Source organism: Lissotriton vulgaris, chromosome 10, assembly GCF_964263255.1.
Source record: "Lissotriton vulgaris chromosome 10, aLisVul1.2, whole genome shotgun sequence".
Classification (NCBI taxonomy): Eukaryota; Metazoa; Chordata; class Amphibia; order Caudata; family Salamandridae; genus Lissotriton; species Lissotriton vulgaris.
In genome coordinates, this window is record NC_141698.1 from 168,108,493 (window position 1) to 168,134,938 (window position 26,446).

The window sequence follows — 26,446 nt, forward strand, 5'->3', positions numbered from 1 at the left end:
ACACATGTGCGTAATAGGAGGCGTGTAAAAAGGCGTACACATGGGCGTGTACTGTACATGTCAGAGAAACGTCACAAGATACGTCACATGTGGGTGGATGCATAGAGAAAGTTTGCAGAGTCAGCAGAAACCCTTAACCTGTATGCGCGGGCAACTAGCATGACGCGTAACTGGGGGCTTTGACTTTAGCACTAGTGGAGGAGACTGGTGTCTGGGATGTCAGGGCAACCTGTACCTATAGCATATCTGGTATCTCATGTTTGGAGGATGTAGTGTCTTGAAGTAAAAGGTCTCTCGGGCAGGGGTCGTTCAATGCTGAATGCTAGTGCATGCTTACGTCTCTTGGTGCAATGCGCGGAGCCATGGGCCTACCATGGTAACGGGTTCAGTAAATCACTTGCAAGGAGGACAGGAAGGCCGGGCCCTTTGCTCTGCAGCCGGGAATATGTTTACCTATGTCTCTAGACTGGAATGTGTTTTCGAGGAGGCTGAGCAGATAACTGTAGGCAAAACATGAATTTGGCAGGCAGTCCAGGCCGAGCCGGGCACCGCTGCGCTGGCAGGAAGTAAGGCAGGGGTCAGGGATGCGTACAGCTTTCGGAGACAGGAGAGATAAGACAAAGAGGCCTCGTTAAGGGCCTAGCTTGACTGGGCCAGGAAACATGGAAAAAACGTGTGCGAAAATCAAAAGTGTACCATGTAAAGACGTTGGCACCATATGCATAGAAGCCTAATTAACAAGATTTCTTGGCATGGCTGGATAGCTAACATGTTAAGGATGGACGCAAATGTATTTGCGTCTTTCTAGCATGTACAGAACAGAAGTTACACAACATACAAGGAACATGGGTGCATGGATAGGGTGCGAGTGGGGGACACATTAGCTACCTGAAAATTTCTATTACCTCATTCCCTCCTTGGACCCTACTACACCCTTCAGGATATATCTATGTTCATGAGACCATCTATCTGTTCATAAAGCATCATTTGTTCATCTTTCTTTACTCGGGAACGGGAACGTGTACTTGGACGGGGAATACAAGCTGTGGCACACAAGCCGCAAATCGCTGGCCCACATTGCAGACAGAGACAACAATTGAATACTATGGCCAATATTATTCCCAGGAATGATAACAATTTCCATCCCCAGGCGGATATTACACTCCAGAACCAACCGGACCAAGTCCAGGAGCCTGGATTCTGGTGTATCAGGTGAGCTATTTCATGAAGCCGAGTTATGGCCTTATACACGGATGGCGCGTTATTAGGAATAAACACGCAACAACTGGATCCGATGACTCTACAAGCCCCGCCCCTATCTGCCAGAATGACGTCAAGGACAAGGCGATTTTGAAGAACAACAAGTCTCATAGCAGACTGTTCCTCGGTCAGGTTACCTAAAGCAAAAGTAGTCTCGTTCACTACTGCTTCTAAAGTTCTAGTCAATCTTCGAATTATCTTACTGTTTTGGACAGGACCTATGAACCAAAAATATCCTTTAATGTAATCTTTGTACTGATCCCATGATGATTCAGAATAATCGATAACAGGAGGAAGGTCTCTCTTATGTCTCACATGTACAAGGTTTGGATTTCTGTGATAATCAGGCGGGGCTAGAAATACAGGTGGCAATAGGAACGCAATATAGCACGTCCCATCCCAATCCAGAGGCAGACGTACATAGGCTGTCTGACCACATATGAAATAGGAATGGCGTGAGGCTTTGAAGGTAGACTTTCCTTTATCACTGAATTCGACAACAGTATTACAATCACTGTGTCCTAGATGTACTGACCCATTCTTTCTGACGCATAATTCACCTTTCACTGGCAAAACTGTAATAAACGGCAAGTCCGAATTAGTCTCAGACTGCACATTCAGGATCATGAGGTTAAGTGTAAAATTACCTAATCCATACACTTCGTTTTCTAGGTCGGTCCCTGTCCTTTGGGGAAGACCTTCTGGGTCTGGGAAACATATTTTATTCATGACTGTATTCAGGTTCCCCCATATCCAATTGCCTTGGGAAACCATGGACTTACTATCTAGGGAAGACATTAAAGTAAACCATGCACCACACGAACCATTATGTGTGAACGGATAAGGAAAGAGGGGCAGAGCTCCCTTGTACTTCTGATAGGGAGGGAGTCGGCCACATACCCAGCAATTGGTGGCATTGCTGGTTTGGTGTGAATGATGTAACATACGGATGAATGTATTGTTGCGCATGGCTAAACGATAGGACAATTCATGAGGGGGCAGATCACTAAAAGTGTGCTCCACAGTGTCATTAGAGGAAGCATGTACATGTGAATCAAGAGGGAAAAAGACATGTAACAGTAAACTTATGCAAATTATCGTAAGACTCAGAAGAAACATAGAAAACAGTGCGATTATGCATCCGCTGTGCAAAACTTTACAGTGCTTTTTTCTTTTCTTGTCACGCCTATCTCTCTGACTACTTGGGTCTATCTTGTCAGAAACCTGTCTAACCGCTTCACCCGAGGGGGACTTAAACAATTAAACGCTGTCTGACTTACTAGACCTTAACTTTAAGCGATACTCCTCTTGGGGAGTTTTCTCTAGCAGGGGGAGTTTAGAGTCAGAAAGTGGGCAGTCCTTAATCGGAATGTCTGGACACAGTCCGTGAACTTTTTTCACATGGCTCGAATGCAGCCATCCTTTTCTTCCTTCTAGCTTGACCGCAGTTCTTGTTGACAATAAAACCAATTTTGGCTGTTTCCATCTGGGTTCCAGCGGACTCTTCCGATCGAAATTCCTCACATAGACGAGATCACCAGGAACGACGTCATGCGGTTTTACTTGGGTGTTGTCCGGAAAGGCAGCCGCGACCTGTGAACGACAAGATTGTAGTGCAGACATCAAGGAGGCCAAGTAATCTGTCAACATAGTGCTTTCAACATCTGTGATACGTCTCGGCATAGGCGTACCCCACATATTCGGGGGACGACCAAAAATAACCTCGTAAGGGGACAATCCTGTCCTAGAATGGGCTACCATTCGCATGTAAAAGAGTGCAACTGGCAAGGCAACTATCCAATCTACACCTTTCTCGGCACATATTTTGGCTAGGCGTGTTTTCAGGGTCTGATTATGTCTCTCTACGAGACCTGCGGCTTCAGGATGTTGGACACAGTGGAACTTCCACTGGTAACCTAACAGGAGTGATATCTGCTTCATGAGCTCGGATGAGAATGGCTGTCCATTATCAGAGTACACGACACGGGGCAAACCGTACCGTGGGAAAACTCACGTACCAGCTGTTTGGCAGTGGTTACAGCAGTGTAATCAGGGACTGGATATGCTTCTGTCCATCGGGAAAGAGCACATACGACTACGAGGACATACTTGAATCCTCGGCATCTGTCCATCTGGATATAATCCATCTGGAGGACTTCAAAAGGATGGTCAGGAGGATGAAATCCACCCTGTTCCACGGGAACACCTTTTCCTGGATTGAACTGACAACAGATCATGCAAGTACGCACTTTCTGTTTTGCGGCTGCTCGTAAATGTTTGTTGTAGCAGAGATTCTGTAAACTGTCTAACATGGCTTTCTCTCCTAAGTGTGCTGGACTATGTGCTGTGTTAATGATTATTTGAACCATAGAGTTGGGGAGGAACCATGTGGCCCTTCCCTTCGTCATCCATCCCTGATCTGTCTGGATCCCTCCTTGTTCAGTCCATTTCTTGATTTCGTCTGGTGTTGCATGTGTCTGTATATCGAGTACGTCTAGAGTGGGATCCTTAACTGTCAGGCAATGTGTCAGTGTAGGTATTTCAGTCTTTGTCATGTCAGTCGGGATGTCTGTCTGAGCTGTGAGTTTGGCTGTACGATCTGCCAGGTCGTTACCCTGGGAAATATTGTTGATGACTTTAGTATGTGCTTTGCATTTCATAATGGCTATGGCTGTAGGCAAGTGTATTGCTTCTAACAGAGCTTGAATGAGGGGACCATGCTGGATCTTGGTACCGTGAGAAGTTAAAAAACCTCTCTCTTCCCAAAGAACTCCGAAGTCGTGAACGACTCCGAATGCATACTGTGAATCTGTGTATATGTTTACTTTCTTGTTCTTGGCTAGAATACATGCTTGGGTCAGAGCAATGAGCTCTGCAGCTTGGGCAGATAGTGTGTCAATACGATGTGTTTCAATGACTTCAGTTTCAGTGGTCACTGCATAGGCGGCCACTAACTCTCCTGTGCTTGTTCTCATGCATGAACCATCCACGTAAAGTGTCAGGTCTGGATCGGTCAATGCAATGTCTGTCAAGTCTCGTCGGGGCTTTGTCACTGTATTGATGACTTCTACACAGTCATGTGGTGCTGGATCTGTTGTACTCGAGGGTCAAGTCAAGTCAAGTCAAGTCAAGTCGAGATTTATATAGCGCGCTACATACCCATAGGGTCTCAAGGCGCTTGAGGAGGGGGGGGAGTTACTTGTCGAATATCCAAGTTTTAAGTTGTTTTCTGAATGCTATGTGGTTCTGAGTAAGGCGTAGGTGAGTGGGGAGAGAGTTCCAGGTTTTAGCTGCCAGGTAGGAGAAGGATCTACCTCCCATGGTGGCTTTGTTGATGCGAGGTACAGTGGCCAGGGCTTGGTTGGAGGATCGCAGCTGACGGGAGGGGGTGTAGAAGGACAGTCGTGTGTTGAGGCATTCGGGTCCCAGTTCGTAAAGTGCTTTGTGTGCGTGGGTTAAGAGGCGGAAGGTAATCCTCCTATTTACGGGGAGCCAGTGGAGGTTTTTCAGGTGACCAGAGATGTGTTCTTTACGCGGGATGTCTAGTATGAGCCTGGCTGAAGCGTTCTGGATGCGTTGGAGTTTTTTCTGGACTTTAGCGGAGGTACCGGCGTAAAGGGTGTTTCCATAGTCCAAGCGGCTCGTGACCAGTGCGTGAGTGACCGTTTTTCTAGTTTCGGTGGGGATCCAGCGAAAAGTCTTTTTGAGCATGCGAAGAATGTTGAAGCAAGATGATGAGACGGCGTTGACTTGTCTGGTCATCGAGAGTGAGGAGTCCAGAATGACGCCCAGGTTTCGTGCGTGGTCCGTCGGGATGGGTGCTTTTCCAAGGGCCTCTGGCCACCAAGAGTCATCCCAGGCGGAGGGGGAGGTGCCTAAGATGAGGACTTCTGTTTTGTCCAAGTTAAGTTTCAGACGGCTGTGCTTCATCCATTCGGCTACTTCTTTCATTCCTTCGTGTAAGTTGTTTTTGGCGGTGATTGGGTCTTTGGTGAGTGAGAGGATCAGTTGAGTGTCGTCAGCGTAAGAGATGATGTTGAGGTTGTGTTGGCGTGCGATGGTTGCGAGGGGGCTCATGTATACGTTGAAGAGGGTGGGGCTGAGTGAGGATCCTTGTGGTATGCCGCAGATGACTTCAGAGGCCTCTGACTTGAATGGAGGGAGCCGGACTCTCTGAGTTCTTCCGGTAAGGAATGAGGTGATCCATTCCAGTGCTTTTCCTTGGATTCCGATGTTTCTGAGGCGCTGTAATAGGGTGCTATGACAGACTGTGTCGAAGGCTGCGGAGAGGTCGAGGAGGATGAGCGCGACTGTGTCTCCGTTGTCCAGTAGAGTTCGAATGTCGTCTGTTGCTGCGATGAGTGCGGTCTCAGTGCTGTGCTTGGCACGGAATCCGGACTGTGAGGGGTCGAGGGATTTGTTGCTTTCGAGGAAGGCGGCGAGCTGGTTGTTGACAGCTTTCTCGATGACTTTGGCCGGGAAAGGAAGAAGCGAGATGGGGCGGTAGTTTTTGAGTTCGGTGGGGTCAGCTGTGGGTTTTTTCAGGAGGGCGCTGAGTTCTGCGTGTTTCCAGCTTTCCGGGAAGGTGGCGGAGTTGAGGGAGCAGTTAATGACGTCTCGGAGGTGTGGAGCTATGATGGAATCTGCTTTGTTGAAGATGTGGTGTGGGCATGGGTCAGTTGGGGATCCTGAGTGGATGGAGTTCATCAGGCGGATGGTGTCCTCAGTTGAGATTGGGTTCCAGTTGTTAAGGATGTTCAAGGGGGGTGAGGGTCCTGCAGTAGGTTGAGTGGGTTGGTCTCCGGGTCGGTTGTCGAAGCTGTTGTGAATGTCTGCGATTTTGTTGTGGAAGAAGGAAGCTAAGGAGTCGCATAGGACTTGGGAGGGGGTGATGTCGTTGGAGTTGGCTGATGGGTTGGTAAATTCTTTGAGGATGTTGAATAATTCCTTGCTGTTGTGGGCATTGTTATCTAGTCGGTCTTTGAAAGCGGCTTTCTTGGCGGACCAGATTAGTTGGTGGTGTATGCGGGTGGCGTTTTTGAAGGCGTCCCTGGTGCTGGTGTTTGGGTCTTTTTTCCAGGCCTTCTCGAGGGAGCGACAGAGTTTCTTGGATTTTTTAAGATCATCGTTGAACCAGGAGGCGTTTTTCCTGCCTAGTAACAATGTGGCAGGATTAAGTATGTTGCAGCGTCTGATTTCTATGTGTGGCTGGAACAGTGTCAGTTCATAACCTGTCAGTCGTGCTATGGTCAAGTGCTGAGTCTGGGTACGGTTCAAAAGAACTTCCACGGAATGTGGAACCTGTACTGTCAAGGGATGTCCTAACACTATTGAATCGCTTTGTCTGATGGCTAGAGATGTTGCTGCAACTGCTTTCAAGCACGCAGGCAAAGCCTGGGCTACTGGATCCAATGTACTAGAAAAATAAGCACAAGGCTTATGGTGTCCTGCTTGATCTTGTGTGAGAACGGATAATGCTGTGCCATCGCGTTCTGTGACAAAAAGTATAAAAGGTTTACTGTAACATGGTGTCGCTAAAACTGGTGCTTGACATAAAGCTTTCTTCAAGTCATTAAAAGCTTGTGTATGTTCCTGAGTCCAAGGGAGGACAGTCGAAGTCGCTGCCTCCTGTGTTGTCAACTGTATGAGTGGCTTGGCTAGAAATGCATATTGGGGAATCCATTGTCTGCAGTACGAAGTGAGGCCAATAAAGGCCCGTACTTCCTTTTGAGTCTTGGGCTGTGGCAGATGTGCAATTAACTGGATACGATCTGGTGTCAACTGTCTACCCCTCTTGGACAGCAAGTGTCCAAGGTATACCACTTGCTGGGCACAGAATTGGAGCTTCGAAGGGGATACTTTGTGCCCCTTTTCGGCCAGAAAATACAAGACTGTCAGTGACGCGCGCTCGCAGTCACGTTCGGTCCGTGCTGTGATCAGTAGATCGTCAACATACTGTAGTAGAGCAGTGTCAGTAGGCATGTGAATACTGTCTAGTTGTCGTTTCAGGGCTTGACTGTAAATACTAGGACTTTCCGTGAACCCTTGAGGTGCACGTGCAAATTTAAAGCTTCGGCCATTTAATGAGAATCCGAATAAAAATTGGCTTTCCGGATGGATGGCGACACTAAAGAATGCGTTCTTAAGGTCAATTACAGTAAAGAACGCAGCTTCGGAATCAATGGCAGTCAATAATGACGAAATATCTGGGACCACGGGGTACTGTGGTACCATACACTTATTGAGCTCACGAAGATCGATCACCAGTCGATAGACTGGAGGTGCATTTGGGTCAGTTCGTTTAAGAATCGGAATGATTGGAGAATTACATACATTGGAGTCAGTTTCTACAACTACTCCCTGGGCAATGAGTTCGTCAATAATTTTCAGTAAGGCTGCTACAGCCTCGGGGGGCAATTTGTATTGTCGGATTCGGGGCAGTATAACACCTTGCTTGAGTGTGACACGATAAGGAGTAATGTGCATACAACCTACATCTGTTGGACCTTGCGCCCATAAATGCTGTGGAACATTTTTCAATCTTACATCAAAATCTCTCAACACATAATGACCCTTAAAATCACGAAGGAATAATCTCACTCCTTCCGGAGAACAACATATAACAGCTCCTAGAGCTTTCAGCGTTTTAATACCAAGCAAGTTTTCAGGACATGATTTCGTAAGTAACAAATCTGTAGTACGGGACAATGGACCAACTGCAAGGGGAACTGGCTGTGATACTTTGTTAACAATAGGCTTTCCTGAAAATCCAAGGGAAACATTCTGTGAGCCTGAGAGGGGTGCCCCTGGAACCTCGTCATGACTAATGGTAGTTCTGCCCGCCCCCGTGTCAATCAAAAATTTTCTGTCTTTCCCTAATACCTGACTATTTACATAGGGACCATCTTGATCTACAGGAACCTCGATAAGGGGCAAGCCAACATCCCTCTCTAGGCTGTTTCATGTGTACTGCTGATAATCGGGGTAATCTGACTGTGCATACTGGTACATTTGCTGTGTGACGTGTTGTGTTGCGGCAATGGGTTGGGGTTGGGGTACAGCTACTGTCTGTTGCTGTGCATTCTGTGGAGGTTGCGTGTTCTGTGAAATATTCTGTGGAACGTGGTCTGGTCTAGGCGGGCGTGGTCTTTCTTTCGTTTTGCCTGTAGCAATATTGTGTCTGAGAACGGCACATTCATTTATGAAGTGACCTGGCTGCTTGCAGTAATTGCAATTCCCTTTAACAGGAGCTGCAGAATGACTAGTCTGTGTGTTCTGCGTGTTACCCCTCTTCTGACCATCTGCTGGAACAGACTGGGCAACTAGTACTTTCATTTTCGTGTCTTTCATACGTCTCTGTTCATGATCGTGTTCCTCTCTGATTCTGTTCTGGTGATACTGTAACATTTGTAACATTTGGGAAGGCGTATTAGCTTGCCATGTACTTTCGACTTTCAATACTCTGTTCTTAACCTGGGGTAAGGAATTCTCGACTAATTTGGTCACAAAAAGATGTGGATATGATTCGCTACTTGTTTTCAGGCCGCTATTAATAATAAAACATTTCTCGAATCTCGAATAAAAATCACTAGTGTCTTCGTCTTGTTTCTGTTTGCAGGCTGAGATTGCATCCCAGTCTTCCTTTTTAACTGTCAATAATCTAGGCAAAACCTGTACTAATAATCCTGGTAATGCTTTAGTCTTGTCCCCAAGACCTAAACCTGGGATACGTCTATTTTCCTCGTCTTCTAATTCAGTCCAAATAATCTTTTTATCTCCCACCTCCCATTCTTTTTCTTTCAGTTTTTCATAAATCCCTGCTGGCAACAATACTTTTAGCATTTTAAGAATGTCGGAATACGTGTAATCGCCCATAAGTAACATATCTTTTAATTCACGGTGGAATCCTGCAGGGTCTTTATCGTGACAAGGTACTATTTTCTTCATTTCCAATAATTCCATTTTGGTCAAAGGAGTGTATACGAATACGCGTTCAAGCGTACCCCCTGTATTCAGAACGGGATGAACTTCTCGTAAGGGATTCTGTCTGTCTAGGTGATATGGCTGTCTTACTGGAGGTGGAACGGAAACAAAATGTGGAGTCAGGAAAGTTCTGTATTTGTGACGTTGTTCTAGAATGATGTTAATTAAATCAGTACCTAGACCTCCCCACCTTCTCAGGAGTAAGTCTTGCAATAAATTATACAATGGACCTGGATCAGATTTCTGATTTTCATATAGTGTAATGAGATGTTGAATCATGTATATACCAGCTAATCGCTGCTCCTCTGGAGTAAGGCTCAAAAATGTTTGCGCTACTGAATCATCTTTATATATACTGTCATTCCCAGCCCATTGGACTGCTGACCGGGCTAGTTCCTGATCACGTAAGGTATTAAGTTCATGATAACCTATTCTTTCTTTCGTTATTTTATCAGTAACCTGAAACACATGTTCAAGAGAACATTGCTCTGGTATCGGGGAAAGGAAACGTTTCTTGTTTTCTAGACGACTGGGTCTGTCAAAAGGTCTATCTAAAGAATACTGTTTAGGGAGTTTCACTCTACCTACGTACGCTATCCTGTCTGGATTCTCTACTAGAGTCTCTATTTCTTCCTCCTCCGAGGATTCATTCTTGTCTGACTCGGCTTCCTTTTCAGCCTTCTTTCTGTTATGTATTGCTACTATTTCTTTACGGATCTTTCTGGACATGGCATCTATACAAGTTAGTTTATCATGTTTACAATCTGCAATATTCTGACTCCATTTAGTCAGTACATCCATCTCTTCTTGAACAACACCTGGCCGATCTTGTTCCCTTATCAAACAATTAATTAAGAATCGTAATATTAACCCTTGTGTCTCAGCTTTCTGATATGCCATGGCCTCACAAATACATTCTGGTCTCTCCCCAGTTCTAATAAAATGATATATTTTGTCTAGATGGTCTGGCATTTCTGGTAATAGCAACAAATAATCTGTAACACGTCGTAGACGTAATGAGGCTAACATCATGTCTCCTTTCTTGCCAGGTACTGGATCATATCTACAATCCGTAATATACTGTCTAAGTTTTTCCTGTGTCATTGCTTTCGGAGTACGCTGTGTTGCTAATTCCCCGACTGTCATTCGGTGTACTGGTCGCGGGGTGCGAAGGTGGCCTCCTTTGGCACCTCCTGAAGCAGAAGCGAGGGCATGACCTGACGTCATGGCGGGTAGTAAAGGTACATGTGATGGGGTTGGACTCTGGGTTGTATATGTCGAAAACGGATTGTGAGGACCAATGGTAGGGGGACCAGTAGCAGCAGCAGTAGGGGAAGTGACAACAGGCGCGGGAAGCGAATCTTGGCGTGGAGGGGTCGTGGCTTGAACAGCCGGAACAGGCTGCTGTACATTATTAACGGGTGGTACGGGTACATTGGTATATGCTGGAGCTACATCATCTAAATAGGAAGAAAGGAAAATGTCTGCTGCGGTCTGTTTGTGACGGAGTTTAGTCGGAACCAATGGTGGTGGCAAGTTACGGGGTACTTCCGGGGTCGCTTTGGGCAGGCCCTCGGCAAGAACTGGATACATGCCTGTAATGAGTGCATTTCTTTGGCGGTCTAATTGTTCTATTCTGACCTGTTCTCCTTCTTCTAGTAACTCTTTTTCTCTGGCTTTTTCGGATTCTTCTCTACTTTTCTCTGTTTTTCTGATTGCTTTTTCTGTTCTATGCGATTCTTTACGCCACAATTCTATGGCATCTTTCTGGGATTGTCTGGCTTTCTTTTTCCACAACGCTTCTTCTACTCTCATGATGCAATCTGCATCCCATGTCCCTGAGACAGGCCATCTAAACTTCTCTTCCAGATTCTTGGTGTAATCCACCCATAAGTCTAAATACAACACAGTATCTAAGCCGTGTTTGTGGTACATAAAATATCCTGGAGTGTCCCTAGGTGGGACGGGAACTGCTTCTTCGAGTATCCCTTTCCTAGTACCTATCTGACGTAATTTTGAGAATAACGGCATGATTGGAGTGATTCGGACGTCAACACAATAAACACAGTAATAAACAGTAAACAACCATTCATACCACAACATTAAAACACATTAAAACATGTTGAACTGAAAATTACCTGGAACATAGAAAACACATATTCTGAGAAATCTCGAGATAATACTGAATAACTAGATGCACTGCTAAAACAGTACAGACAATACCGGTCCCATAAAGAGACACGTCGGACCGTATTCACCTAAGTGAACACGTCAGGACCAGATCTGTGTACCCAGACCTGTCTTTACCGGGCACAAATTAATGAACCCGTCTAGATGCGTTCCCAACAACGGTACTCACCGGGAAGCAAGAAACTGAAGGCCTCGGAAACTGGGCTGGACTGGACCGGACTGCGTCAGGCTACGGATTCTCCTACGCATGCGCTTCGGAACAGGTGGGCCTCCGGACACCTCGGACCTTGCTCTCTCGACTAGGGCTCTGGTCGGGATCCTCCGCATTCCTCACCGCCTCGTCTGGACGCCGGACCGCAGTCTCCGTCTCCCTCGTGGGCCCGAGGGAAGATAGCAGGAAAACCCGCAAACGTGCACGGTTTCCGTCGGGGCTGTAGAAGGGGTCAAAGGCCGCGTGACTTCACCGGCGAGTGGGGAAGGGGGGGTCCCTGTTCGAGCACCAAATTATGTGGTAAATAAATTTTACCGATGCATTTTTCCGTATAATTATCAATACAAGACAGCTCATTCAAATGAGAGGCAGAGTCCGTGGCATCTGAGTCATACGGGCTTTAATGGATTAATCCTCAAGGATGGAGCATCATGTTCCATCACCTCTAAGGTTCAGGAAGGGACATTCAACGTTTTATTAACATTACACATTATATATAGTGAATTGATACAGTTGAAACCAATACAGTAGGCGTAACAGGTGAAAAGAGAGAGATAAGAACACATGTGCGTAATAGGAGGCGTGTAAAAAGGCGTACACATGGGCGTGTACTGTACATGTCAGAGAAACGTCACACGATACGTCACATGTGGGTGGATGCATAGAGAAAGTTTGCAGAGTCAGCAGAAACCCTTAACCTGTATGCGCGCGCAACTAGCATGACGCGTAACTGGGGGCTTTGACTTTAGCACTAGTGGAGGAGACTGGTGTCTGGGATGTCAGGGCAACCTGTCCCTATAGCATATCTGGTATCTCATGTTTGGAGGATGTAGTGTCTTGAAGTAAAAGGTCTCTCGGGCAGGGGCCGTTCAATACTGAATGCTAGTGCATGCTTACGTCTCTTGGTGCAATGCGCGGAGCCATGGGCCTACCATGGTAACGGGTTCAGTAAATCACTTGCAAGGAGGACAGGAAGGCCGGGCCCTTTGCTCTGCAGCCGGGAATATGTTTACCTATGTCTCTAGACTGGAATGTGTTTTCGAGGAGGCTGAGCAGATAACTGTAGGCAAAACATGAATTTGGCAGGCAGTCCAGGCCGAGCCGGGCACCGCTGCGCTGGCAGGAAGTAAGGCAGGGGTCAGGGATGCGTACAGCTTTCGGAGACAGGAGAGATGAGACAAAGAGGCCTCGTTAAGGGCCTAGCTTGACTGGGCCAGGAAACATGGAAAAAACGTGTGGGAAAATCAAAAGTGTACCATGTAAAGACATTGGCACCATATGCATAGAAGCCTAATTAACAGGATTTCTTGGCATGGCTGGATAGCTAACATGTTAAGGATGGACGCAAATGTATTTGCGTCTTTCTAGCATGTACAGAACAGAAGTTACACGACATACAAGGAACATGGGTGCATGGATAGGGTGCGAGTGGGGGACACATTAGCTACCTGACAATTTCTATTACCTCAATTCAGCAACACTTTTGACAGAAATGTATCAATACAAGTGCAAACCCAGAAAGAGCGTCTGGGAGACGACAGACAGCAAACAAAATGAATACTCTTACTCCTGAGGAAGTGATGGAAATATAAAATAATTTAATTTGATGAATTTGCAAAAGGATTACTTAATGGTTCCGGATTTTTCAATGAGGTAATGATCACACAGTGACAGCTCTCTGTGAATGATCAATGGAAATCATATGGAGTGACCTAACGGATACTTTATGAGCGTAAACTAAACCTTGGAAGTATAATTGCCCCGTGGAGGAGGAGTCCGGCTGCCTGTCATTTTCTATTTCCCTGCCTGGCATGCTGTCGGAGTTAACACTAATTTCTCTTTAATGCCAGTCCATTTGAACTGAACTGACTGAAACCTACACTTACCGGCTGGTGGTAAAGTGTGCAGTATTTAACCTTTTGGCTGAAAGGTTTACTGACTTTTTCCTGTGGCATCTTAAACTACGACTAAATATTATTTGGTTTGTACATCTAAATGCTAGATCTCGATGTTCTCTCCCTCTCTCTCTCTCTCTCTCTCTCTTTCTCATTTTCCTTACTAGGAAATCATCAAATGTTATCCCTATTGAAATCTGAATGTAGCTAACTTACTAATAGATTGTTATTAAATCTGATTTCAAAAGGTGATTTCATGTTTCCAGACCATTCAAACTAAGGCTTTAGATAAATGATTTACATGAACAAATCTTATCATATTTGAGTCATTCTTGGAGTGAACCTCATGCTTTATGGTTTACATTGATTGGTATAGAAACTGAGATGGTTGATGGAAAATTGCATGTTTTGGCATTTCTTATTCCAGGCCTTCATAAGTAATTGCCTCATGTTCTCTGAATATCCGAGTCCCTGTTAGCTCTCATGAAACATCCATTGGAGGCCCTGTGAATCTTAGGTCTTGGGTGTCTGTGTACTTGGTACTGACTGAACCTTACAAGGTAGCATTATAGAATTCATGTCACTGACAGATATTGGTGGAGGGTTTGTCTTCCTGTTCAGGTGGCTTGTTGTTCGAAAAGTGGCTGTGGGGATAGGTGTTGGTTAATCAGGGGTTTCCTTTTGTGTTTTACTTGTTGTTTCTTGAGTTATATTTGGGGCCCAGAGAGTAAAATTGGTAATTTGGTAGCGAAAAGACATTTTGACTAGTCTTCCGCTGGGTCAAGGCCAATAAATAGAACTGGAAATCAAAGTCATCATGTTGCTTTTCAGGAACATCGCGGTCCTGTGGAAAAGTACCTATGAGAACGTGGACCGAGTGGATGCCATGACCCGTAAGGAATCTTGGGAAGATAGTTGTGATATTGGAATGTTGCAAGTAGTGAAGGAGCCCACACTTCTTCTCTGCTTTTGAAGAAAGACCACCTCAGAACAAGCTCAGTCTTTTAAGCTTCATGCTTTTTGATTCCTCGCATCATATTTCTTGAGTTTATTGTTTTGTGCATGTTGCACTGACTCAACATTATCCACAGATTTGTCTTTATGTGGATTCCAATGTATTTCTACACTCTCGTCTTGAGGTGTCTTTATGTCCAGTTATTTTTGGCTTAGTAATAAATGCACTAACCTTACTTAGTGATCTGTGGTTACTACGTGTCTAGAGAAATTGCATTTCAATTGATTGACATTGTTAACGATTTCTCTCCTCGGTATGTTTGTATGCTGAGTAAAATAACCATCGACTTGTGATGTAGACCAGCTCTAGAACTTATGGGCCCAGCCATTTAATGTTTGTAAAAAAATCAAGTGTAGACCCCAAATTAAGGTTTTATTAACAGTGATGCAGTGGGGTTAGCATCATTCCAGTACATAAAGATTTTTGGTGCATCTGCGTAAGAAAAACTTTTCTATGTCATCATATAAATGAGTACATTCACTGCAGGACTCTAGTTTCACCACAGGGTGACAAGTGCTTCAAATCTAGGGAAGATGTAAAGGGACTGAAGAGAGGAGAGCTTGTTGCAACACACTTTATGCTAATATAACTAGAATTAAATCAGACCATTTTAAATCTGGCCTTATAGATGTAAATGTGGATGCCTTTACCAAATTGGTATCATTATCACACCTCTCTCCCATTCTTTTTCTAAAACAGGAACAATTGGAAAATAAGACATAAATACATACTGTTTGTTGTACAATGTACCTGTTAATGATGCACATCCACTGTTCATGGAGGTTGACGAAGCTTCTTGATACACAAATGTTCCAGTGGGTAAATCTTGTGGGGGAAAAAGGAAATGCAAATGTTTTATCATTCAAAGTACAAAGTAAAATTGATGTTACAAGTGCATCATTTAAGGGTGTGGAGCATGTGATCCCTGTCATACTTTCTTATTATAATGTACTCTAGTTTTATAATTCAGTTTGAGAATTTTGTTATTTTGATTTTCTTAGTGCTTGAGTACTGCATAAATACTTTCCAGACTAAGCCTGCCTACTCGGTGCGATACTTACTAAGTTGAGTTTAGGCTTATTTACTGACTTTGGGGTTCCCCCTGACAAGTTGGTGTTAATATTCCTTGAGGTGGGTGAACCTTCGCCTAACTTGTGAGCAATGTGGAATACGATCTTCGCTTGTGTTCCAGACTCCTATGTGGGTGGGGAGGTACTAATGAGGGAAGTTGGAGTCTGATTGGCAGAGTAACAGCTACCCAGACATCGCAGGGTGCATATATAAATAAAGCTTGCCTACTACAGTACAGGGTGTGCAGCTGTACTTCATTACGCTTCAAGAATTTGCTGCCAAGTTGAGGCAGCTGAGCCCTGTGCCGAGACAGTAGCTATGGACCCAGGGTGTGGTTAGGAGCAGTTGTTTGGAGCAGTTAAGTCTGTGAGGATGACTCATTTCACAGGCACCAAAGATGATGTCATTGCATCGAAGTGAGGCTTAAGTACTTAACACTATCAGTGCTACAGCAATTCCCCTTCTGTGCTGATAATCTATGAATCCCATTGTTCATGACGAACTCAGCTCGTCATGAGCACACAAGCAGTGTACTGCATGACGAGCTGAGCTCATCATGAGCATGGGGACTGGTGGGTGTTGGGCTACTTTTTGCGTGACCTGTTGGCACAAAACATGACTAAGGCACGAGCACAGAGTAAGTGCAAGTGAAGTCAGGAGCTCGAGGGTCATCATACACAGGCCGGTGTGAACACGCAGCAAGTGCGAGCTAAGGCAAGAGACCCAAGCTCGTGACTCCGAGCGTCACAACGCTTCCCACATTTTCAAAACAACCTGTATCACCTGCTAAAATCACATCCTGCTGCAAGTCATCAGTGGCCATTTTCTTGATTCCCAACGTCTAGAGTAAGATTAACACAGCTGCCTACCATTTTACTTTGGGGAATAAACAGTGACTCATATGTATTCAGCAAGTCTTCCCTAGCTTTCTGTGACTCGCATACCATTATCTTCTCTGTGGTAGACTACTTTTTGTTTACAGTCACTTATACATTAGTTCTTAATCTACGGTGACTCGCACACCACTTCTTCCTTCTCATGCATCATTTTGTGTTTTAAATTGGTATTTTATTGATATAGTGCGTGTGCTGTACAGTACAGCGTTTTGTAATTATAGATATCTATTTTCTATCTATAAACTTCATTTTTGGTCATGCAATCTCATGGTGTCATTGTGTCTCCTCCAATATTTCTAGCTTCACCAGGTGCTCTTTCTATTGAATGGGAATAATGGGTAACTATGTTTGAGACTTCCTTGGAAGCCTTAGATGGAATACGATTCAGTGCTTCCCGTAAAAAAGCTTTACTTCTGAACAACCTGGGCAAAGAAGGACCACATATTTTTAAGTATTTACTACCAGCTACCCAGTTATTGAGGACCCAATTGAAGATGCATATGTGGAAGCTAAGAAGAGGCTGGAAGTCAGATTTGCTATGTTAATCATTTTAGTTATGAATTGTTACAAATTCTACACTCACCAGCAAGAGGAAGGTCAAGCGATAGATGACTTCTTTCTAAGTTAAGGGAGAACTCTCTGAAATGTAAATTTGGAGCAATGACTGATGAACTAGGATCAGTTGATTGTTCATTCCATATGCAGGAATATTCAAGGGCATCTTTAGGCAGCAAAACATCCTTCCGGGATGCCATAGACATTGCTAAAGTGGTTGAACAATTGCAACTTTGCATGCAAGACATGTACAAAAAGGAGAGTAATAATGGAAATGTTTTCTCTATCATAGGGATGATTCCGATGTACCTGCTGTACTGAAATCTAGTTGTAATGTGCCAAGACCTAAGCGAACAACTAAGTCTTGTTATAGGTGTGGTAGTACTTTCCACATTGCTGATTATCGCAGATGCATGTCTATGGATAAAAATTTTAGGAAATGTGGCCACAGAGGGCATTTTGCTGCAGTGTTTAAGCAAATGGGCAAATCCAAATAGCTACAGTAGATGATTATTATAGCGTAGTGGAACAAAAAGATAGGGTTGTGTGTGGGTGAAGCTGAGGAAGGATTTCGCAGGAAGACTAGGCCTAAGGCTGATTTCATTGTGAATGGCAAAATGGTACAACTTATAGTAGACTCTGGTTCCATGTAGACGATTGTTCCAAGTGTAGTGCTTGAGAGACTGTGGTCAGGTGTAAATTTGTCTCCAAAGTGTATCAATGACAGTGGGTATGAAAGTGAGGTCATCCACTAGTTGGGTTATATAGAGGCTACTATAGAATTCAGTGGCAGAACAATACAAGGGAAAGTTTCAATGGTAGTGGATGGACCACTCAATTTAGGTTGGATGCACCAATATAGTAATAATCCACATTTGTAAAGCGCGAACAATCATCCGTAAGGGTCTCCAGGCGCGGTCGGGAAGATTAAGCAAGCTATTGCCCAGAGTCACATGGTGCTGGGCTAATCTGCTGCCGGCGCCGGGGATCAAATCGTGATCCCCAGATTCCAGCGTCAGTCGCCCTTGCCGCGGCGCCACACCTTTCCCCTTTGTATTGTGGGGAATCCCAGAGCTACAATCTAGGTGAAGGTTGTTGAAGATTTATGTTTGAGAGACATTTTGGAGGAGGCTAGAGAAGTTTTTAAGGAAGAGGTGGGGTGCCTAGAGGGTTATGCTCACAAAATAGTTTTGAATAGTGATGCTGAACCTGTACAGCACAAATTATGTAGAATTCCTTTGGTGGCTCAGAGATATGGTATCATCTGGCGTGATCAAACCTGCTGAAAGCTCTGTGTAGTTTCCCAGTTGTTATCACAGAAGAATCTGATGATAAATTCCGATTTTGTATTAATTTGAGATCGCTCAATCAGAATGTAGTAGTCGACAAGTATCCGTTGCCTGACATAAATTAACTAATTTTAGCTTTGAGTAGGGGGAAATATTTTTCTAAATTGGACTTAAAGAATGCATATCACCAAATCAAGTTACATGAACAGCCCAAACCACTTACAGCATTCATTACTATGGAGGGAATTTTTCAATGTACCAGGATGCAGTTTGGGTTATGTTTATCTTCGAGCATTTATCGATGTATGATGAGTGAATTATTTGAGGACATGACCAATATTGTATATTTTTAAGATGACATTTTTGTGTTTGGGATTACAATTGAACAACTTAATGTGATTCTCAGACAAGCCTTGCACAAGATAAATGAAGGGGGGTTGTCGACTTAGACGTGAGAAATACAAATATTTGGGGTATGATATACCTGCTGAAGGTGTTAGGCCAAAGCCAAATCTTTTAGATGCCATTAGGTTGGCTCCTAAACCTGGTGACAAAGGTACATTGAGGTCCTTCTTTAGTCTCATTGAATATTATTCCAAATTTGTGCAGGGATTTTCTGAAAAGACTGAGTTTCTGATGTTACTCTTAAAGAAAGGATTTACTTTTGAGTGTGGAGAACAACATCAATGTTTTGATCTTATCAAAGAGGACATTTGTGGGACTGGTATTCGTACACCCTTTGACACTAAAGTAAAGTCCATTCTTACTGTGGCTGCTAGTGCCACAGGTCTTGGAGGGGTGCTGGCAAATGTTCATGGTGGGCATGAGAAGACTTTGACCTTTACATCCAGAATATTGACTGATTCTGAGAGGAATTATTATGTTACTGAACGGGAAACCTTAGCAGCAGCTTGGGGTTGTGAGTATTTTAGGACTTACTTGTAGGGTACCAAGTTTGTTTTAAGATCAGATCACAAACTCCTAGCGAAGGTGCTGTTGCCGGGTGAAACGGGTAAATGCTCGGCCACACTTGCCAGGTTCGCTGCAGACTTACAGTAATACTGGTATAAGTTGGAACATATCCAAGGATGGAGGAACATTCAAGCGGACTGTTTGACGAGACTGTCCTTAAAATAGCAGGTAGTGGATGGGCCGTCTGTTTTGGAGAAGGAACGTGATGGGCTTTGGCCTCAGTCCAAGATGTTATGAATGTGGTAGGAGTGCATCCCATTACAAAACAGGACTAGATGTGGAGTATGATATTACTCTACGAGATGTAAAGCGCATGGTGGTGCAGGGGAGTTAGCGCAAGAGTGCTGTGTCTCTCTCTGTTAGGCATTATCTGAAAGTTTCAGATGAATTTTCTGTGTCTGGCGATGCCTTGGTGATGAGAGGTGAGCAGTTAATTCCTTCTCCAGGTTTAAGGGATAACCTTATTGAGATAGTGGATGAGGGGCACTTAGGCCAAACTAGAACAAAGAAGAGGTTGTTTGTGGATGGGGGGTGACCTTGAATGGATGTTGAGGTAGATGTGTTGGTGGGGAGGTGTAGTTTTTGCAAAGAGAGTGAAAAGTTTTTTAGAGTGAGTCCGCAAACTGATTTAGAACATCTAGTTGATCCTGGGGGGCCTTGGCATACTAATTGCGTAGATTTGATTGGCTCTATGAATGAGTTGAGAGGAGATTTGAGATTTGCTATGGTGCTAATAGATGTGTATTCTAAGTGTTTAATTGTAAAGTTCATGAATTAAATCACCACCAAGGCAACTGTAGGTGTCTTGAACTAGATTTGGTGTGAGGAAGGCATACCATCTGTTGTCATTACAGAAAATGGCACACAATTGACTTCTCGGGAAATGCGAGGGATCCTGGAGGCTTCTGGTGTTAAGCAAAACTGCAACTCGCTTTACAATCGCTAGGGAAATGGTATTGTTGAGAGAGCAAAACATAAGGTCAAAGGTACCATTGAGATGGAGTTAGCTGGTCGAAGAGATGTGGGTATTATAGTTTCAGAAATGTTGTGGGCATATTGCTCAACTATACATGGAGTGACTGGTAAAACACCCTTTGAGTTGATGCATGGACTGTTGCCGGGCACCAAATTAGTACCTACGTGGATCAAGGAGATAGTACAGCATGCAGGCAACAAACAATTGGTTTTCCCAGTGCATTCGTAAGGGTGAATGGATGAAACTTCAGAGTGGTAGGTGTGGAATTAGTCTAAATTCAAAGGGCCTTTCAAAGCAGTACGAAACCTATGTCATTCTGTGGTGTTGGAGAATGGTGAAGGATGGAATTATAGATGTGTAGCATTGTATCAAAGGGGGGGGAAGGTGCAATTTGGATGTGAAGCAGAACACTTTGTATTCCAACAGTGCCTTCATGTTGATGTTAGATGATGATTTAAGCCTTCCTTCATGAGTGGGCACAAATACCAGGGCATCTTTCCAGGACAGAGGAGATGCCCATGTTAATGTTGACCAAGAGTGACTCTGCTGTAGAAATGACAATGGGTTGGGTAGTTCGTCACCCGCCTGGGTACATTGATTATAATGTGTGGGCTTAAAGTTTCTAGTGAATATTTTTTTCATTAATGCTTTTATCCTGTTAATTTATTTAGTGGTTTATTCTTTTTCTTTTTTTCAAATTGTCATTTGGCTGTAATAAGGGAAGGGGATGTGTGATACTTGCATCTAGTCTTTGCCTACCATGTGAGAAATGTGGAATTCGATCTTCACTCATTTTCCAGATTCCTGTGAGGGTGGGAAGGTTCTAATGAGGGCAGTTGGAGTCTGGCTGGCCGAGGAACAGCACCCAGACGCTGCAGGGTGTATACATAAATAAAGCTTACCTACTACAGTACCAGATGTGTAGCTGTACTTCATTATGCTTTTACAATGGTGCAAGGGTGCCTGCGATGGAACACAGCTGCTGTCTTCGCACCTGTGCAGCTGAGAGCAAATGGATGCGCCAGTTTGCTGTAGATATGCGCATCACTGTGCTTTTAAAATGATGCCGCTTGGCGCAGCAAATTGACGTAAATGAGGCCCTATGTTTATTATGGATCCCCCTTAGTTGCTCTCCTCCATGCATGAATGTTACCAAATTGATTATTGATTCCAACCAAAATTCAATAATAAACCTTCCTCAATTTTCAGTGTTGTAAAAAAGCTATTTCGGAGCACATTTTAAGTTAATTCATGCATCATTAGGACACATGTCTGAAGTGCCAACCACAACATTTGATGTGAGAATCAAGAGTATGAAGCTGTCTTAAATGAGTGAGAATCGCAAAACAGTAAAAACCTAGTGGCCAGTCAACAGAATTGCATGGAAAATGGATCCATAATTTAATCTCTTGCATGTGGGATTAATGCTCAGTTTACCTGGATAACCTTGTAACAAAGTCTTGTTTTACATATACCATACTATATTAAATAGCTGTAAAGTGAGAAACCATTATATTCTAGTTTGCAAAACACTGAGTGAGGTCTTTTAAAACATTTTATTATATATTCAAGTTTAGGCATTTGATATAATACAGCTACAATTCCAGTGCAATGGGTTGCCTTATAAAAACATTTAAGCTTCTCAATTGACACTGAATGCTTTCAATCAGTTAGAAATAGTCATTGATTTGCTATACAATTCTTTATTTTAAATTCCAGTTCTTTCATGTATGTGAATGATGCAAATTGTCATCCACACAATGCGTTTTGGACCATAACAGGTCCTTCTTATATTTTACATGAATACTGTTAGAAACAGATTATGTTTTCATTCTTTACTCTTTCAGAGCCCACTATAGCTTAAGATGTACTATATTCTAATGGCCGACACATCGTGTGTCACCAGATATTTGCAACTAGTTTAGCAGAATGTTGACATTTTATAATTAGGTTCTGGTCCTGCAAAGGTGAACAATGGTAAAATATATATGGAAGACTACAGGATGTAGGGAGGGATTTGGAAAGGCAGAGGGGATTTCCAGGGGAAGTCATCCATGTAAAATCCACAGATAATGCAGAAGCAGCGTGAGGTTTAGGGCTAAGTTCATCAGGCAATAGAATGGTAACATTCAGTCCAGTTTTTCATAATGAACTAAAAACATGCAAACAATCATGTGAATTTACGTCAAAGGAATGTATTTCGGATATCTTGACAACCTGACTTTGAAATTGCTATTGAATTGCTAAATATGCCGATCCCTAGTACAAATATGTATATAGCCTATTAACTGTACTTAAACAAATGAAATGCTTTACAAACATAAGTGTTCAAGGTCCTTTGTATTACAAGCTTACAAGCCAATGACAATAAAACAGGGTGGCCCAGTAACTTTCAAAGTGAAGGGCATGACTAAGTAAAATACATTCTGCTCTATATGGGGAAAGTCTAATAATTTCTGGCTGTCAGAAATACTTCTTACAATATTCAATGGATGATTTTAAAGGACCATAATTCTAATTCATACAATTAACTTATTTACTTATTGTACAATCAGATAAAAAATCCAAATATGTAACTTGTTTTCATAAAAGTTCATACAAAGTTAAAAGTGGATAAAACGTACTCAATAAAAAGCAAACTTTGTGCCACATCGCAATCATAATTCAAGCTAACCATTTTCATGCTCAAAAATGTTTTATCTTGTCAGTTAGGCAACATATAATACCTATGAAATAGCAAAAAGTATATTTATAGCGGTGGAGGTTTTGCATATTCCTAATGCACCTATGCGATTGATTTACCCATATAATGGCATAAAGGCAAAATCCATCTTGCTCTAGGCTTCCAGTAAGCACTACAGAAGAACAATCAATGTTCCTGCGGATCCTCTACATCTTTACATGAAGGGCATCGTTTTGATTTACCATCCGAGCTCGTCCAAGACGATGTGTAAGAGGCAATTTGAAGAACACTGTACTTAAATTTCAAATTAAGTGGTCACACCTGTTTTTGTAACCCATTTTTGTTGGCTTTTATGATTTTGCACACTTTAACTCTGCTAAATAGTGCTAAACTGCTTGTGCTCTCTCACCTTTAAACATGGTAGAATTGGCCTACACCCAATTGGCAAATTTAATTTACTTGTAAGTCCCTAGTAAAGTGGCACTACATGTACCCAGTGCCCCAGTAATTAAATGCTACTAGTGAGTCTGCAGCACATTTTACTGTGTCACCCACTTGAATAGCATTGCAAAAAGGTTTCAGGCCACCCCCCAGAGGTGCTTGGAAATTCCTGCCTCCCTGCTCTGGCCCAAGATTGTCTGGGGTGACAATAGACAAGTGTCAAACTGCTTTAGCAGAGGGCTCAGGCAGAGTCTTTGTGATGTGCAAGCATGATAGGTGACAGCTTCACCCCCTCATTATCACAGAGTGACTGAACCTGCCAACGCCTAGCTTACCTTTGTCTCATTGTCTGGAAGCAATACACAAAGACCAACAGCCAATTACACCTAGTCGTGTGACCAAGGAAACAAGCAGCAGGCACCAAATGGTTGGAACAAGAAAAGCCAGTTTCTAAAAAGTGTAATTTTCAGAATTGCGACAGAAAATCTGCATTAAGGAGGGCTTTTCATCACAATTCATTAGACACCAAACTCAACCTGCCCACCTGCTTCCAATTCAAAGTTATGACTTATTAAAGGTAATACAGTAACCTAACGTTATCCTACATTCCAATTACAAGCATTTGGGGGCTATTGAAGAGCAATAATGAAAAATAAGGGCTGAGTATTTTGTACTTGGACATGAATCTTCAACTTGCGCAAATGTGCTGCCAAAGCCCATGCAATCGGGTCTGGCTCCCACTAATAGTAAGAACCCTTCGGCTTTGTGAAATCAGTTTAAAATTCCAAATCCACTACCTCTAAATGCCCAGTTAGCAAATAGGGACAAAGGTACTAATTGGCTATTTCTATATGCCCTGTCCATGTATGTAAGAAATGTGGGCGGGGAAAAGGAACATTTTGCATAATTAACAGTGGCCTATTTCTATTGCAGCCCTGTTGTAGTAAGTTGTGGTGGGTTGAACCTCACAAGGCCTGCTAGCTGGGAATCTTTCTTTCACATCCCAGTGAGAACCTATTGTTAATGATAAAATATATGGAGGGGATCATTTGAAGAGACACTGTCTAAAGGTGAAATATCATTGGGTCTCCTATTAAAAGACAAGCTAATGGAGGTAACACTCTGGGAAAATGCCTGCACCTCGGATAACGCTGGAGGGACACCAGATGTAGCAGGAGGAGTACTTAAACCGTAGGATGGAAGTGACAATCACCTTTCTGCAAGGTTCATCTTAGTCATGATTACACCCACAGCACACATTAAAAACCCATCTATTGTTGTTGGGTTCGGTGTTTATTCCTGATCGCCTCCAATGTTCCGCTTACCAATTTTCACAACCAAGATGCCAAAAGGCAACTAAATATGAAGCTACATTTTAACTAATTTAATTTGAGCTAATACTACTTGGTCGAACATGGCCAACTCCTAATGGTAATAGTATTTTCCCCCAAAAAGTGGTAGAGGGAGATCAATTAGTTAAAGATTTGGCTCGGTTCCCCAATGAACAAGCCTTGACAAGGAGGATTCTCCTCGAAACACATATTGGCTGTCTTTGGATTGGCTATTTTTTTTAAATAATACATACAAACTTTAAACTGATTGGAATTAAAGAACCACACCTTTTGATAAACTTCAACAGATCACTGTATTTATGAACTTTGCTAGACTTGGCATCCTTGGCGGGGTTTTGCCAGGGTTTTTGCCTCTACCTCCTGTATTTATTATGGTATGTCGGATTTCGTTGTTGCTGGTTTAGAAGCTTTGGGCACTTTGCCACTGCTGATCAGTGACAAGGTGAATATGCTCCCAAGGGAAATTGTTCTTCTGATTGGTTATCCATGATTGGCATATTTGATTTACTAGTAAGACCTTAGCACGGTGCACTGTGTGTGCCCAGGGCCTGTAAATCAAATGCTACTTGTGGTCTTGCAGCACTGGTTGTGCCACCCACATGAGTAGCCCTATGAATGGGTCTCAGACCAGCCACTGTAGTATCTGCATGCACAGTTTTGTAACTCCTGTGTTGCCCTGGCAAGTGCACCTACTTGCTAGGCCCCCAACCTTCACTTTTCTTACATGTAAGACATGTAGGCCTAAGGTACCCCCATTGGCAGGGTGCAGTGCATGTTAAAGGTAGGGCATGTGCTGGTGTGTTTTACATGTCCTGATAGTGAAATAATGCCAATTTTGTTTAAAAGTATTGAAAGTCTATCTGTCCCACAGGCTAACATGGGAGTTGCTTTGTAACATCTTGCAAATATAACTTTCTATTAAGACAAGATTGAGAAATGGAGTTAAGCTTTCTGAACTCAAAGTTTAATACTACAACTCTTTAGGAAGATGGTTTTTAAAGTGTGTGTCGTACTTCTAGAAAGTAGATATTTTCTTTTTTATCCATTCTGAATGCCTCAGCTGTTTTGTGTATCGACAGTCGGGTTTTGTAGTGCCAGGAAATGGGGATCTGCATTCAGTGCAGACAGCCACAAGGGGGGTTGAGGTAAGATCTGCCTTTCCTGGATGACTCATAGCTGAGCTGAATAGACCTTGGCTGCATTTAGAGTGGTGGGAGAAGTTTCACTTGCACCTGAATAGGTTGATGCTCACTTGCACAATGCTGTCTCCCCCTCCTGTGGTCCTGCTGTACCAGAGAGGACAGAACCAGTTTGGACTAGGCTCAGAGACCCTTGCCAGAAACAGAACAAAGAGAAAATGGGGTATAAGTATCGGACCTTAAACCCCAGAGAATTAGATCACTTTTGTTCTCAAGAGGAACCTCTGCCAAGGAGAAGAGCTGGAGAGCTTGAAGAAAGAGTACTGCCTCTTTGCTGGGTTGGCCTGCAGTTGCTGCTTCTGTTAAGGAGTGGACAAAGACTGGGATTTTGCTGTGAACCTGCTTGAAGAAGAATTTCCAAGGTCATGTTGTGCTGGCCTCCTGTACTGAAGTCTCAGGGACACAAAGGCTTCACGTTCAACCCACTGACCGGCACCTGGACTCCTCTGTGGACTCTT

At 43.4% G+C, this 26,446-nt stretch overlaps 1 protein-coding gene across 1 annotated transcript in view; it reads right to left on the reverse strand.

Moving 5' to 3' along the window:
* Positions 1–15,883, reverse strand: part of LOC147684909 (uromodulin-like) — a 449,835-nt gene extending 433,952 nt beyond the window's left edge. The window contains exons 1-2 of the mRNA XM_086939737.1: positions 15,862–15,883; positions 15,305–15,379 (exon numbers count right to left, since the gene is read on the reverse strand). Of these exons, the coding sequence (XP_086795863.1) occupies positions 15,305–15,379; positions 15,862–15,883 (97 nt within the window). The remainder of the gene's footprint in view (positions 1–15,304; positions 15,380–15,861) is intronic.
* Positions 15,884–26,446: the final 10,563 nt, after the last annotated feature.